General features: G+C 43.1%; 1 protein-coding gene across 3 annotated transcripts in view; it reads right to left on the bottom strand.

The window, feature by feature from the left end:
* CUX2 (cut like homeobox 2) overlaps nucleotides 1-17,212 on the bottom strand; it is a 283,672-nt gene that overhangs the window by 31,833 nt on the left and 234,627 nt on the right. For all 3 annotated transcript variants that reach the window (XM_069960776.1, XM_069960777.1, XM_069960778.1), the window contains 2 exons: nucleotides 12,360-12,436; nucleotides 10,087-10,153 (listed from right to left, as the gene is read on the bottom strand). In XM_069960776.1, coding sequence (XP_069816877.1) covers nucleotides 10,087-10,153; nucleotides 12,360-12,436 — 144 coding nt within the window. The remainder of the gene's footprint in view (nucleotides 1-10,086; nucleotides 10,154-12,359; nucleotides 12,437-17,212) is intronic.

The following is a 17,212-nucleotide window of genomic DNA, read 5'->3' as shown; positions in this document are numbered from 1 at the left end:
TGCTTTTGCTTCCATTGTTATCAGACAATGATACTATCCTCCTCGGCATCCCGACGTCAGACTGTCGCAGCCTGGATCAGGGCTGGTATCGTGTACACAAATGTCTCTCAATCACCATCAAAGAGAAAATTATTTACAACACATCTAGGTAAGGGCGGTCTATCAAATTATCAAAGAACATCTGCTTTGGTGTAATAAGATTAAGGCTTCTCCCAGTGTTGCATAATATGAAGAGGAAATGTGTTGCCGTGTGTTAGTAAGACTGGCAAATCACACCAACAGCTGTGAGATCTGGCAGCCTGCGGTACCGCGCCGAGCCAAAGGGGCGCAGAAGATGTTCCAGAACTCATAAAAATGGATGGCACCGCACCAATTAAAATAACAACCGGCAAATGTACATTTAATGAAGTCAAGACGTTATTCTAATATAATCCACTGCTTTCCCATAGCGGCAGCAGCTGTGCCCGTGTGCTGGAGGTAGAACAAGGGCACAGTGCTCGGGGTGCCCACATTTCACAGCTTTTACCCACTCTTTAGGAATTGGCTGGGATACCTATTAAATCTATTAAATATTAAATCTAATCATCCTCATAGGGTGAACAGAGCTCTGCCCCTGCCCCAGACGAAATACCGTAAACAGGCATTTTATTTGGCGTGTCTGTATTTACAGTATTGGACTCATGAGGGTACACTACAGAAAGTTGTCAGAAAGTTATACAGATTTGTAAATTACTTCTATTTAAAATTTTCCAGTCTTCCAGTACGTATCAGTTGCTGTATGTCATGCAGGAAGTGGTGTATTCTTTTCAGTCTAACACAGTGCTCTCTGCTGCCCCCTCTGCCCATGTCAGGAACTGTCAGAGGTGGCAGCAGAGAACACTGTGCCAGACTGGAAAGAATACACCACTTCCTGCAGGACATACAGCAGCTGATAAGTACTGGAAGACTGGAGATTTTTTTTAATAGAAGTAATTTACACCTTTGTAGAAGTAATTTTAATTTAATTTTTTTACGCTCTGCATTTGATTTTTGGTGGCTGAAGTTGGATGCAGCCCTAGGGAGTCCTGAAAGACATGAATACAGCCATAGGTCTATTGCTGTATCTTTGTTTTCCAGGCAGCTATAGGGCTGCATCCTACTTCTTCAGCCACCGGTAATCAAATGCAGAGCGTTCAGATTTAGAGGAACTTGAGCGTGCTCAAGGTTCACTCATCTCTAGTTAAAACCATATTTACATGAATATGGCTACTATAACAATGAACAGCATACAGATAGGACTGCCTATAAGAGGAAGCAGACACAGATCTCCTATCTATCTATCTCTCTATCTCCTATCTATCTCCTATCTATCTATCTATCTATCTATCTATCTATCTATCTCTCTATCTATCTATCTATCTATCTATCTCCTATCTATCTATCTATCTATCTATCTATCTCCTATCTATCTATCTCCTATCTATCTATCTATCTATCTATCTATCTATCTATCTCCTATCTATCTATCTATCTATCTATCTCCTATCTATCTATCTCCTATCTATCTATCTCCTATCTATCTATCTATCTATCTATCTATCTATCTATCTATCTATCTCCTATCTATCTCCTATCTATCTCCTATCTATCTATCTGTCTATCTATCTATCTATCTATCTATCTATCTATCTCTCTATCTCCTATCTATCTCCTATCTATCTATCTATCTATCTATCTATCTATCTATCTATCTATCTCCTATCTATCTATCTATCTATCTATCTATCTATCTATCTATCTATCTATCTCCTATCTATCTATCTATCTATCTATCTATCTCCTATCTATCTCCTATCTATCTATCTCCTATCTATCTATCTATCTATCTATCTATCTATCTATCTATCTATCTATCTATTCATCTACATAGATAGATTAGAGAGAGATGACAACAGTGTCTCCTTTCCCCTACACTACTCAGGAGAGGCTGTTGTTTCCCCACCCTTGGTCAGCGGATCACTGTGTGATGTCAGTGGTGGGTGGGGCTACAGATGAGGTGATACAGCTTGCCTGGAAACAGACGACAGAGATCATTTGACCTCTGTCTCAGAAGGGAGGGGGAGGAGCAGGCAGTGAGGATTTTCAGCAGCTTCAGGCTGTGAGTCAGGATGTGCTGCAGACAAACAGCCAATTTATGTAATAGAAATGTATTACACATAAGCTTATATTATAGGTGAGGATTGTACAGGGTTAACTATTTCTTAACTGGAGTTCCAATTTAGTTACTGATATAACAAAGTATAATGGAAACTGATTGGTAAAGTAGCTCCTGCCCTGTGTGATTCCTGATTTACCAATCACCATATACACTGTAGATGGCAGCTTTGCTAAGTGCTGGGACTTGTAGTCTGTGCAGGAGTCTGGCAGTTTTACCCCGACATGCCCCATCAGTAGGGCGGGATCTACATACACACACAGCTGGGTACATTTCCAGACTATTATGTCCTTAAGGAGATTCAGCTATTTTGTTGCTGTTGTTTCACACTAAATCCTTGTTCTTCATCAGCTATTTGGGGCTTATGAGGCCAGCCATATAATACGATGCCTATACAGAACGAATGTTTGATAATGTTTCTGTATCATCAAAAATAAGCGACTGTTATGTGACCTTGCATCCAAGATGCTGCCAGCCAAATGAGATAATCAGCTCAGTGCTGCAATATGCACAGTCTCCGAATCTGACAATTACCTAATGCAAGCTGACTGGATCATTAGCCGCCATGATGAGATATCAGAAAGAAAAGAAAACAGAGTAGAGTAGGTAGAGTATATCATGTACATACTGTATGGCACCGTGGTGTGTTTTTTGTAGAACTTGTATGCACAATGGTTGTACTATTAGATGGCCCTGTTGTTTCTGAGACTGCATGGAGGTTATATAAGGAGCTGCTGGCAGGATGTGAGTCAATGTGTGGCTGAGAGAAGAAAACTAGGCAAAGCGATTTTTAATGGTTAATGATAATCGATCGCAAATGAGATTGTTTATCACTAACCAGAAATCGTTCAGCATATTACCCAGAACGATAGTCGTTAGTTATAAGCGTTACTACGATCGTTTACTCCATCTGATCCAGGCAAAGGAAGAAACGATGTGGAATTACACTGAATGATTAGTCAACAGATGCGGAATTACAGCGAACGATTAACAATGATTTTGGTGTCAGCATCAATCGAACATTGAGCGATTTCTCGTTGGTCGTTAGATCGTTGCTGCATTTACACAAAATGGTTATTGTTTAAATTCAAACGATAGAACGATAATTTGTACAGTAATCGCCCACTGTATTAGGACCCTAAGAAGCAGTTTCCAAAGAAAGAGACAATGACCATGAGGGCCCTATTCCACGGGACGATTATCGTTCAGATTATCGTTAAGTCGTTCGAATCTAAGCGATAATCGTTCTGTTGAATAGCAGTTAACGATTAGAGACCGAACGAGAAATCGTTGATCGTTTAATAAGACCTGGACCTATTTTTATCGTTGCTCGTTCGCATTGAATAAGACGTCGTTCTGTCGTTCGCAGTAGTGACGAACGCAATAGCGATGACCAGATGACCACAAGAACGATCATAAGTAACGATTTACGTTCCATGTAAATGGGTGAACGATCTCAGGTCTTTCGCAATACCGGTCGTTTGGATTGTTTATCGATAACGATTATGCAAACGATAATCGTCACGTGGAATAGGGCCCTGAGTCATTCCAGAGTTCGGTCATTATGGTCATGAGGACCTGTGGGGGAGGGTGACTTCTGTTATGGAGTGGCTGGTATAACCATGGGAATATATCCTAGGTGGGACACACTGGGAATATGGGTCAGCGTGACCAAGGACTCACAACAGCACCAAGGGACAGGCAAAGCCGCTAGCCCACCCAGTCACAGCCACACCTTACGCTGGAGTAATGGAGTTTGACAATGTTCTTCTGTTCCTGTGACCTGATCTGCAACCATCAAGTTTACTGATTTTTTGCCTCCTTGTTAAACAAATTTTCTAAGGTAAACCTTGTATGCATGACATAGGCTGGAATATGTCCGCTTCCCCCTCACACCGCTATCCCCGCCTGAGTGACAGTCACAAGCAGAGTCATGCATGGGAGGGGATTTTCAGATTTCAGGGGCTCGGGAAACCATGTTTGACACTTTGCATAGGAAGGTAAAAGCATTTTTAACCCTTTGAGGACCAGGCCCAAAATGACCCAGTGGACCACGCAAATTTTGATCTTTGCGTTTCCGTTTTTCCCTCCTCCCCTTCTAAGAGCTCTAGCACTCTCAGTTTTCTATCTACAAGCCATGTAAGTGCTTGTTTTTTACAGGAATAGTTGTACTGTGTAATGGCGTCATTCATTTTACCATAACATGTATGACGGAACCCCAAATATATTATTTATGAAGATATAAATAGGTGAAATCGTAAAAAAGAATGCAATATGGTAACGTTTGGGGGGTTCCTGTGTCTACGTAATGTAATATATGGTAACAGCGACATGATACTATTACTCTATAGGTCAGTCTGAACACAACCATATGCAGGTTACACAGATTCTCTAATGTTATATATATATTTTTTTTTAATGAAATCCTTTTTTTTGGCAATTGAATATTAATAAAATGGGCCTATTGTGACGCTTATAGCGGTTTTATTTTTTCACCTATGGGGCCGTATGGGGTGTCATTTTTTCCATCATGATCTCTAGTTTTTATTAATACCATATTTGTGTAGCTCGGACGTTTTGATCACTTTTATAAATCTTTTTAAAAATATAATGTAACATTAAATCGGTAATCCGCGCACTTTTTCCCCTCTTTTCGTGTACGCCGTTCACCGTTCGCAATGACGCTTGTTATATTTTAATAGATCGGACAATTACGCACGCTACGGTATATTATATGTTTATTTATTTTAATATGTTTTATTTATATAATGGGAAAGGGGGGTGATTTAAACTTTTATTGGGGGAGGGGCTTTGGGGGAGTGTATTGGTGTTTTTAACTTTTTTTTTTTTTACACATTTTAAGTCCCTTTGGGGGCATTTATATACAATAGTTTGATTTGTACACTGATGATTGCTATGCCATAGGCATAGCATTGATCAGTGTGATAGGCTATCTGCTCATTGAGCTTGCCTGTGCAGGCTCAGTGACCAGAGCGCCGATCGGACCGCACAGAGGCAGGTGAGAGACCTCCGGCGGTCCGTTTCAACGATCGGGACCCCCGCAGTCACACCCCGGATTCCCCCTGTCACTTACACTTAAAAGCTGCTGCTCCTACTGTTAGATGATGTTAGGACAAGGAGACACCTGGTACCTTTCATATATCTGTCTGTGCTTCCAGGATGTAGAGAAATGCTTTCATTCTCAAAGAGGCTTCTCCAAGCTCCAAGATGTAATCTCTCCTCTCTACCCTTCCCTGCTTGGGTGACACCTGGAAGCTGATTCCCAGCAGGGTCAGGGATAGGTGTTGCAGAGCGGACGAGCGCATGGTGTAGTTATGTGCTGCATAATGTGCATCAGTTTACCGGGGGTGGGGGGGGGGGGTGTAGTGTAGATTTAGATCTCTGCTTGCTGACTGTGAATGAAACATTCTAGTTCTATCCAAATTCTAAGAACATCCATAACACTTACAATACACAGAGCTGAGACACAAAGTCAGGTACATGTGTCTGCATTCACTGTCAGCAAGCAGAGATAGAACTATAACTTTTTATATTACAGAAACCTAGGCTCAGGGACACATGTAAGTCTATGGAAGCAGCACAGGTGCATGGAAATGATGCAGATAATGTCTCCAAATCAATAGACAGCTAACCTGGCCCCCAGAGAGGAGATCACATGTCCTGTGTCTACAAAGGGAGGGGGGAGAGGAAGCAGCGTGTTATCAGAGAGGACACAGAGAAGATGATTTTAGACATCCAGAGCAGGTAAATATGAGAAAAAAACAGGGAAAAGGCACAGGATAGGTTATACATGTATATTAGACATAGGGTGGTATTGTGAAGGGGGATCGTTAGAATATTGTTTTTGTTAGCCGTATAACCCCTTTAACCTCTTTAAGTTAATTATTATTATGCTTTTCCAGCTCCGCCTCTTTATATGACGGATGCTTTTTGTATCACTGTCTCTGAGCGGGGGCAGATTATAACACAGTAGAAAATCATATTTATGTAATGTATTACAGTACTGGGGGGGGGGGTAATCCGGCAAACATTATAAGGACTATTGTAGATCCGGAAGACCCTACTTCTCCTAGCAGAAAAGATTGAATCATTCGCTGTGTCAGAATTCCATTCACATACAAGCGGCTGCCAGGTTCCTGAACACAGAGACTGGGAGACAAGCCAGCGCCTCCTCGCAGGGTGATCTTACAGGATTCCCCACTTCAAAGCCCCGGGATTGTTGTTGGAAGCGACTACTGTCCACTTATCTATTTATTAACATTTTACACTTGAAATTGAGAATGTGATTAACATCAATGCAATTTATTCAACTTGTATAATGAAAGGCACAACTGAGACGAACAGTTTGGGTTGATTTGGCGTAACATGACTGTGTGTACAGAATATCCGAAGACAAGATCATTCGGGATAGCAGAATAATGCAAACGCTGCTGAGCTGCCTCTGAGCCTTTTCCCATAAAGATATATATCAATTTGCTCATTATCTATCTATCTATCTATCTATCTCCCTCCCTATCTCCTATCTATCTATCTATCTATCTATCTATCTATCTATCTCCTATCTCCTAATCTATCTATCTATCTATCTATCTATCTATCTATCTATCTATCTCCTATCTATCTATCTATCTATCTATCTATCTATCTATCTCCTATCTATCTATCTATCTATCTATCTTTCTATCTATCTATCTATCTATCTATCTATCTATCTATCTATCTATCTCCTATCTATCTCCTATCTATCTATCTATCTATCTATCTATCTCCTATCTATCTATCTATCTATCTATCTATCTATCTATCTATCTATCTATCTTTCTATCTATCTATCTATCTATCTATCTATCTATCTATCTCCTATCTATCTATCTATCTCCTATCTTTCTATCTATCTATCTATCTATCTATCTCCTATCTATCTATCTATCTATCTATCTATCTATCTATCTATCTATCTTCTATCTATCTATCTATCTATCTATCTCCTATCTATCTATCTATCTATCTATCTATCTATCTATCTATCTATCTCCTATCTATCTCCTATCTATCTCCTATCTATCTATCTCCTATCTATCTATCTATCTATCTATCTCCTATCTATCTATCTATCTATCTATCTATCTCCTATCTATCTCCTATCTATCTATCTATCTATCTATCTATCTATCTATCTATCTATCTATCTCCTATCTATCTATCTCCTATCTATCTCCTATCTATCTCCTATCTATCTATCTATCTATCTATCTATCTATCTATCTATCTATCTATCTATCTATCTATCTCCCATCCATACAGTGATCTATTTGAGCCCTGCATTTTTCCAGGATCTTCAGTCTCAAGCCAGTGGATTGGAGTAGAGCTACTACGCGACGTACCCAGCTGCAACTCACCAGGACCGCCAGAACGGAAACCCCAACGGCTGGCTTACCCTGAACTGGGGCCTGTACCACTGGACGTGTCACTCTGTGCCCTCGCTTAGCAATAGACAGATCATCATACCTGTGAGTACAGGTTGTGATTTCAAGTTTTTCACCACCGATTCCAAAGTGGTTAGAGTCCTCCAGGAGAACACAGAACTATTTTACATAGCCCCCCCCCCCCCCTCTTAAGGTAATCTGCTATTCCTTAGGTCTACAACTTTAAAGAAGGCACCCCTTTAACCCCTTAAGGACCAGGCCAATTGTCACTTTTGTGTTTTTTTTCCTCCTCGCCTTCTAAGACCCATAACTCTTTTATTTTTCCACCTACAGGGCCATGTGGGGGCTTGTTTTTTTAAGGACCAGGTGTACATTTTTTCTTTATTCTATAGGTCAGTCTGAACACAGTGATATGCATGTTTTGTTATGTAAAGTTTTAATATTTTTATTAGAAGTAAAACTTTTCCTTTGCAAATAGGTATATTAAAATGGCCACATTGTGACTCTTATAGCGCCTTTTTTCACCTACGGGGTCGTGTGGGGCATCATTTTTTTGCGCCATGATCTCTAGTTTTTATTAGTAACATTTTTTTCTAGATCAGACGTATTAATCACTTTTTATAAATTTTTTATACATAAAATGTAATTGCCTTTTGTTCACGCCATTCACTGTACGGGAACAATATTGTTTTATTTTAATAGATCGGACGATTAGGCACGCTACGATATATTATATGTTAATTAACTTTACTATTTATATGTGTTTTATGTATAAAATGGGAAGGGGGGTAATTTTCACTTTTACAGATTTTTTTTTTTTTTTTTTACACTTTTTAAGTCCCCTTAGGGGACTTTTACATTAATACCTTAGATTGCATACACTGATCACTGCTATGCCATAGGTGTGTGGCAGACTTTATCAGAAGATTGAACACCTGACTTCACGGAGGAGGGTAAGAGACCTCCGTCAGACAGGCAATGGACAGCCCACTCAGCCAATCAGTGACTGGAGCGGTGTCCTGCCCAAGTCACTGACTAGCTTAGCGGCCAGTCCATCAGCCGAGTGGTGGCGTTAGCAGTACAGGAAATCCCAGTGCCAGGCGGGGGTCACGGCGCTGATCCGATGGCGGATCGTGGGTATAGGGAGAGGTAAGTTAGTGCTATTTGTTGTACCCTGCCATTTAAAAAAAAAACCTGAAACTGCACTTTTTTTTAATTTTTGCGGATCAGCAACAAAAATATGGATGCAACATGGATGAAATTCAGCGGACTGGGGCTGAAAAATAGAGGACGCAAATTCACGGAGTGAAAAATATACTGATGTGTAAATAGACCCTTATCCTGCACATCACACTACTGGGACACAGGGACTACTTCTTTAACGCGCGAGTGCTGTCACCCAGGGAGGACATATACCACTCCGAGCCCGATGACAAGTGCCTCAGCGGTACCTCAACACCAGCCCTCGCTGACATTACCCGCCACCCCCAGGTTACCACAACACCAGCCCTCGCTGACCTCACCCACCACCCCAAGGTTACCTCAACACCAGCCCTCGCTGACATTACCCGCCACCCTCAGATTACCACAACACCAGCCCTCGCTGACCTCACCCACCACCCCAAGGTTACCACAACACCAGCCCTCGCTGACATCACCCACCACCCCCAGGTTACCACAACACCAGCCCTCGCTGACATCACCCACCAACCCCAGGTCACCACAACACCAGCCCTCGCTGACATCACCCACCAACCCCAGGTCACCACAACACCAGCCCTCACTGACCTCACCCGCCAACCCCAGGTCACCACAACACCAGCCCTCGCTGACATCACCCGCCACCCCCAGGTTACCACATCACCAGCCCTCGCTGACATCACCCGCCACCCCCAGGTTACCACATCACCAGCCCTCGCTGACATCACCCACCACCTCCGAGTCACCACAAAATAGCCCATTTTTCTTGCCGGTTCATCTATTCTTGGATATACTGTATCCTGTTAGGAAACATGTTTATCATAAATGCAAAACCTTCCAATGTGAGCGATGACATCACAGGGACGTAGAGATGCGGCAGATTGTCTACGTGGAGCCCACACACCTTACATTTCCCACAATACAATACACCCACCATATTCCAGTCCATTTTCCCTGTCTGGCCGCCACCGCCGCCGCCGTGCATCACAATGAAGACTTCTATCATCACCATCATTATCATTGCCGGCACAACGACAAGAATGCCAGGCGGCGAGGACAGGTGGCCTCTTAGCAGGGCCGCTCCATCGAGTCTCCGGGAATCAGGTCACTTCAATCACTCACCTATCTTCCTCTTCTCGACAATTACGTCTTTGCGAAAAGTGAAAGATATTGCCTGTCCGACACTGAACCCCGAAGGCAAACAAGGAGTTTGGATCTGGCAGACAAATACAATGCAGAACTTACTTGGACGCCGTCTCCTTATCATATTGACAGCGCAGGTCGAGCAGCTCCCTCTGCGTTGTCTTCAGGGCTGCAGAACAACATAAAGCAGAAGCCTTGGGTGAGACGCTCTGCCATTCCACTTCACAAAGAGATTAATAACCAGGTCAAATAACAAAAGTCTATTCCGAGAGGCATCAGGATAGCGGGCGACAGCTCATTCATTGCAGCCTTTGTAACATCTGTCTCTTCCATTCTCTCCGAGAATTTTAGAGAAGACAAAAAGCTTCTATTCAACAAACAAAATCCCACTTGTGAAGACGGCGAAGACGAGAGTGAGAACATATGCCGCCATGTACCAGGTTCAGGCATGAATAATGACGACGGGATCTCCCTGACTCAATCAACTAAGGGTCCTATTACGCGGAAAGATTATCGTGCGGAAAATCGTTTAAAGGGGTAGTCCACAAAAATAAAAAAAATTCTCTTTCAAATCAGCTGGTGCCAGAGATTTGTAATTTACTTCTCTTAATAAATACTGAGTCTTCTGGTACTTATCAACTGGTGTATGTCCTGCAGGAAGTGGTATTTTTTCCAGTCTGGAGACCAGGAGAGGTTTTCTATGGAAATTTGCTGCTGCTCTGGACAGTTCCTGACATGGCAGCAGAGAGCACTGTGTCAGACTGGAGAGAATGCACCACTTCCTGCAGGACATACAACAGCTGGTAAGTACTGGAAGACTCAATGGGGGACATGTATAAAAAGGCGTAAATACCTTTTTTAGGCACAGATGGGGCAAATCGGCATAAAAATATTCGCAAACGGTATTTTAGTGAATATTTTGCCCCATCTGCGCCACCTTCTCCAGTGGGATGTAGAGGGGGCGTTACGGGGGGTGGGGGGTGCGGCCTCTGCGTACGCCGCATTTATCATTTTTTCCGTGAAAAAATGACACTGAAGCTCTGAGCTGGCGTAGGTTTCAAAATTTCCAAACAATCGGGATTTATGCAGAGGCAATACGCCTCTACATAAATCCCCTGAGCTCCAGAGCTGTGGGGACATTTGTAAGCCTGGCGTAAAGTACACCGGACTTCATAAATGTCCCCCAATATGTTTTAATATAAGTAAATAAAAAATCCCTTCTATTAAAAATGATTGAGTCTTCCAGTACTTATCAGCTGCTGTATGTCCTACAGGAAGTGGTGTATTCTCTCCAGTCTGACACAGTGCTCTCTGCTGCCACCTCTGTCCATGTCAGGAACTGTCCAGAGCAGTAGAGGTTTTCTCTTTTCAATCTTTATTTATTGAAGTTTTTTTTTAGTTTTTACAACAATACTTTAGGGAATACAGAGAGAAAAGAGGGGGGAAAGGGGTCGGGACCCCATTATAGATTGGGTTCAGTTCAAAACTAATGTAGATATAAGTTACGGTCATAACAGTCATAACAGTCTTTTCTAGATATAAAATATAGAGAGGGTCTTAGGTGGGAGGGAGGGGGGGAGGAACCAACAGAATACACCACTTCATGCAGGACATACAGCAGCTCATAAGTACTGGAAGATTCGAGATTTTTTAATAGAAGTAAGTTCTACCCCCCTTGCGCCAGAGGGGTGAAGGGCAGGCATTGGGGGGGGGGGGGGGCGTGGCCACAGCAGTACATACTTACCTAGTGTGCTGCTGCAGTGATCTGGCATCTTGTTCCTCCGTCTCTCCCATCCAGCCGCTGTGTCTTCAGGCCTCGCCTCCTCCGGCGGTCAATCAATCTGGAGGAGGCTGCGGTCTGAAGATACAAAGGCTGAATAGGAGAGCCAGAGAAGATGATGCCGAATCACAGCAGCAGCGCACTAGGTAAGTATGCACTGCTGTGTGATCTGGTGGTAAGTGTGTTTGACATGTCATAATTTTTTTTTTTCACTTTGAATGTGACGGCTACAATAATATAGGTGTACCTAAGTATAATGTTATGTAACTGTGGAATATTTATCAGTTTAATGTAGGTGATGTGGAACGGTCACTTACATACATGGGATGAAACACTATTCAATATGATTTACTTACTAAAGCAGGGGAGTCAAACTCCGGCCCTCCAGCTGTTGCAAGACTACAATTCCCAGCATGCCTGGACAGCCAAAGCTTTAGCTTTGATGGGAATTGTAGTTTTGCAGCAGCTAGAGGGCCGGAGTTTGACTCCTGTGTACTAGACCGTACAAAAACAAAATGTCAGCTCCCATGTTATCCGTCTAGATTATGGATATCAGCAGACTTTTATCCATTGGGCCCATTGGGTTTCTACTGACCTGAATGAAGAACCTTGATCTTCTCCTCGGCCTCTCCAAGTCTGACAGCTAAAGTAATCTGTGCTTCCTGCAATCCTCTGTAGATGAAAAGACACATCGAGTATCATTAGGACAATACAAGGACATGAAGGAACTGGTGTGAGTTTTGGCTCCAAATTATGCTGCGTTTACACGGAACGATTATCGTGCGAATTCGCACGATTACGATCGAATTCGAACAATAATCGTACGTGTAAACGCTGTGAACGATCAAACGATGAACGAGAAATCGTTCATTTTGATCTTACAACATGTTCTAAAATCGTCGTTCACAAAAAATTCGCAGATCGTTCCGTGTAAACAGTCATTTGCCGATTTAACCAATGTGTGAGATAGGCTTAAGCGATCGCATAACGATCGCAAAACGAATTTCCGTACGATATATCGTACCGTCTAAACGCTGACAGCAAAACGCATGGACATAGACGACAATAGACAGACTTTATCACCTTGAGATGAATGGGAGACGTTACTGAGCGCGCTCTGTGACCTGTGAAGAGGTCATTCCACAGAGGGCTGCTATTGTCTCCTCTATCTACTGGTGTCACATGACGCTGCAATGCTGTACAGATTGCTTTACGGCAGCCTCCTCTTATCACCACTGACATAACAGGAAGTCTTAGCTTAGTTTTATCCCCAGTGGTGAGAATGAAAACTGCAAGATCTCAGGATTATTTTATACTATAGATAGAAAAATGGAAAATGAGAAAAAACGTCACCAAAAATTCTTAAAAAATGTTTAACATAAAAACATTATTTATACAAGAAGTCATTTTCTGATGACACCTTCCCTTTAACCCCTTACATGTATACTGCATTGATCGATATTTCTCTCTCTCACTCGATTGCTTTAGCCTGTTGCAGACAGTCTGAATCAATCACCAAGCCAGGGACAGCATTGGATCGTTGCTGAGACCCCAGCTGGTAAGTATAACGGATGGGCTCTCCGTGATCGTATTGTGGGGGGGCGATCATCCCAAATATGGCTGATTGCCTCCTAAGTTTCAATGAAGCGAATAGGGCTGAGTTGTAATACCACACCCAACCTGAGGTCGAGTGTGGTGCTGTTTGTTTTTGTAGAAAGCAGCCATGTTTTTCTAATCCTAGATAACAGGTTACTGCGTCCTGTGAGTAAAAGTAGTTACCTGCCTGAAAAGCGTTAGCAATATTATAATATTTTACATTATCTCTATTTCCCTTTGGGTCTATGGCGGCACGGAGACTTTCTGTACAGTTACTGGCAGTTGCGGTCTACAATACTGCATACAATTCAATGGACTCCTCCGGACTGCAGCCGTCACTCAATTGTTAAAATCAATCAGTAATGCTCCAAAAAGTCTCCGTGTAATGCAAAACTAAATGTCAGTAGTCGGTGACTATGCAGGGAACATGCAGATCCGAAGCTGCACTGGCAGACGCCCAAATCATCGTTTTACTGCTGTGACCTCCAGAAAAGAGCGATAGTTACTAATAATACAAAGTCCACTTCTCTATTACACTATACCTGTATGGCCTCAGGTCACCTATGTTATATCACAATGCTCTGGGACAAGTTCTTAAGGAAAAGGCAAAAAAATAACATATACCTGTCACTTTAAAAAACGTTTAAGATGTCGTAGAGATTTTGTTCGGTAGGGCCTGGAACCCTGACCTATTAGAACTTTAAGTCAAAAGTTTTTTTTAAAGTGACAATGCCCATAAAACATAACTTTTAATAAGTTGCTGTCCATGGTGAGACTAACAAATCCTTCCATACTTGTTATTATCTATTCAGTCTCCTTCCCCCAGTTCTCAGCTTCTGCTTTCTGCTGAAGACACAAAAATCTGTGTGTGAGATTTTTTTCTCTGTCTCTCTCTTTCCTTCCCTCTCCTTTCTGAGACAGCTGACGTAAACAAGTTCCTGGCAGGCTGTATCTGCAACATTGTAGCTTCGTTGTCATGCTGAGAGAGTTATTCTGAGGTCAAGTTGCTGATGAACTCACTGTGATTAACCTCCCAGCATAAGGGTTGGTTCACACTACGGAATTCTTGCGGATAAACTCAGCGGAATTCTGCCGGCTGTACGCGCTCACAAACGCGCGCCTTTCTGCCGGCTCCATAGACACCATTCTATGGGCCGGCTGATTCCGCATTCCGCCGAAAGAACTGACATGTCGCCATAGAACACTCATTCAGCACAGCAGGGACAGCGTACAGTATGGTGGCTTCTGGCCACCAGAGGGAGCTCACCACAGCACACTTGTACAGCACAGCAGGGACAGCGTACTGAATGGGGGCTTTCAGCCACCAAGGGGAGCTCACCGCAGCACACTCATACAGCACAGCAGGGCCAGCGTACAGTATGGTGGCTTGCTGCCACCAGGGGGAGCTCACCGCAGCACACTCATTCAGCACAGCAGGGACAGCGTACGGTATGGTGGCTTCCGGGCACCAGGGGGAGCTCACCACATCACACTTTTTGGGGAGACAGGGTATATTCCATGACAATATGGCCTATAGCTAAATATTCACTTTTATACAATTTAGAAATGAAAGAAATGTGTATTTCCCCTCTTATAACTGGGAGTGTCCTGGATTGATGTGAAGACCTCCCCATGTTCCTCCGCCTCCCCATGTTCCTCCGCATCCACGTTTTAATAAGCTCTTCCTGTATTTGCTCAGCATCCAGCCCTCGTCTGCCCCTTACATCTCGGCACATTCATCATCTTCAGGTATTTCATTTACACACTCTTTGCCTTTCCCTGCGAGCGCACACAAACCTCTTATTAGCTGGGTAACTATTAAATAATGATTTATGAAAAGGCGTCAACACGGATTTGGGTAGAGAGAGGAGACACCGGCCGTGGGTAATTATTGGCGCTTGTTGTGCATTCCATTCCCCGATTCTAACCGGAAGACTGAAGCCGCCATGATCCCACTGACTGCACCGCGTGTAAGGAATAACATGATACAAGAATTCCGGAGTCGTATAGCTGTGACGTCTGTGAGTCCCGTACAGAGGAACTAGGAAGGTTTAGGACACGCTGAATCACCAGCTAGCCAAATAGCAAGTTAATTATTGATTCCATTTTATTATGGTCCAATTGTATTTTAAACATGAGTAAACTAATTAAAGGGGAACTGATTAAGTAGTCTGGAAAGATCCTTTTAAAGGGGAACTAGGATGAATCTAATCTGCCGATATGTCCCTATTGTACAGGAGACGCAGAGGAGGAAGATATTCTTTGCCGTTCTGGTGCAATTAGTAGTTTGCTCCACAGTCCAGTAAAATTGTTAGGGGGCACTACCCGCCCCCATAGCGCCAATCAACCCCTGTCCGTCCCGCCCCTTTCTAATGATAATCAATGGAGTGGGTCAGCCGGGGGAAGGGCACACTGTTGATATGAGGATGGGCAGTGCTACTAACAGTGTGCCAGTGCTCCGACAATGGCGCAAATGACTATCTGCAATGGAACGGCACCGAGGATGAAGGTAAAAGACATAGCCTCCTCCTCGCTGTCTCCTGCACAATGGGGACATATCAGCAGGTTGGATTCTAACCTGCTGATAGACTCTAACCTGCTTAAACTTCCCCATTAAAGTGATATTGCTCCCCGTGTGTCACACAGGAGACGTCAACATTGTGGCTACACCTCTCTACTGGAAGTCCAGGGCTTCTTTTTGTATAAAATAAGTTTTAAACCTTGGTGCCACTGTGGTACCGGACAGAGTCATGGAGGCGGGGCTTCGCTTCCACTGAATCTTCTTTCTTCACCTCTGTCCAGCACTGTAATACCCCCCCTTTGTGACATTGCTTGGGGGGGAGTGGAGGGGGGTGATCCATTTAAAACAAACCCTGGACCGAAATGGCAAGAGGAGACTCAGCAGAAGAGAAGCCCCGCCTCCATGACACTATCCAAAACGTTGGCGATAAGGTTTAATACTTATTTTATACAAATAGAAGTACCGGACCTTAAGAACAGAGATAGAGCCGCACCTGTAATCATGGGTGACAGTGTCACATTAACTCTTTGGCTATACCAGCTCAATGGATGCCACCATGACACCACAGCAGGGCAATGCTGTGTATTTTACCAGATTTTACAATCTTATGAATTAAAGGTGTCTGATACAATACAAGCACATGGGGGGTTGTAGCAGGACGGGATCTTGTTAGCGTTCCCAGGTCCGTACTGCTCAGTCACTCATCCGTCGCTGGAACACAATCATCTGCCTGGAATTAAACATTATAGTCTTTCTGCTTATCAGAGACTCCAAGGACGCTTCGCAGCATGGAGACCGGTGACAGATGAAAGTCAGGCCTGATTTAACAAAACTATTAATCCCTTCTGTGTCGGAAGGATAATTCTCTAAATCTGGTGTATTTTATTTTTTCAGATGAAAACTGGCCTTTATCTTACTCTAAGTTCCATATGTAGCTCCATAATGTGTTTAAAGAAACAAGTTCAGTAAAAAGCTGAGGGCACTCACCGGAATATTGCGATGCTTCTTTATTTCAACATATAGTAAAACCTGATGAAGCGCGAATGCGCGCGAAATGGCCGTCACATCTATGTTGCATATGTGAAGTGGTTTGGCGTCTGCCGAACAGTGACATGTGTCGCCGAAGGTTTTACGATATGTTGAAATAAAGAAGCATCGCAATATTCCGGTGAGTGCCCTCAGCTTTTTTACTGAACTTGTTGCTTTATTTATACGACTATTTGTGAGGTGCACCTCTGTTGCGGTTATTTTCAGTACCAAGTGTGTAAAAGGCCCAATAAGCGCATAGCATAACAACCTGGTGGACAATAAGAGTAGGTGGGTTTCTATAA

The sequence above is a fragment of the Dendropsophus ebraccatus genome, chromosome 3 (assembly GCF_027789765.1).
Source record: "Dendropsophus ebraccatus isolate aDenEbr1 chromosome 3, aDenEbr1.pat, whole genome shotgun sequence".
Lineage (NCBI taxonomy): Eukaryota > Metazoa > Chordata > Amphibia > Anura > Hylidae > Dendropsophus > Dendropsophus ebraccatus.
The sequence above is the reverse complement of the archived record's forward strand: the minus strand, read 5'-3'. Positions and strand labels throughout refer to the sequence as shown.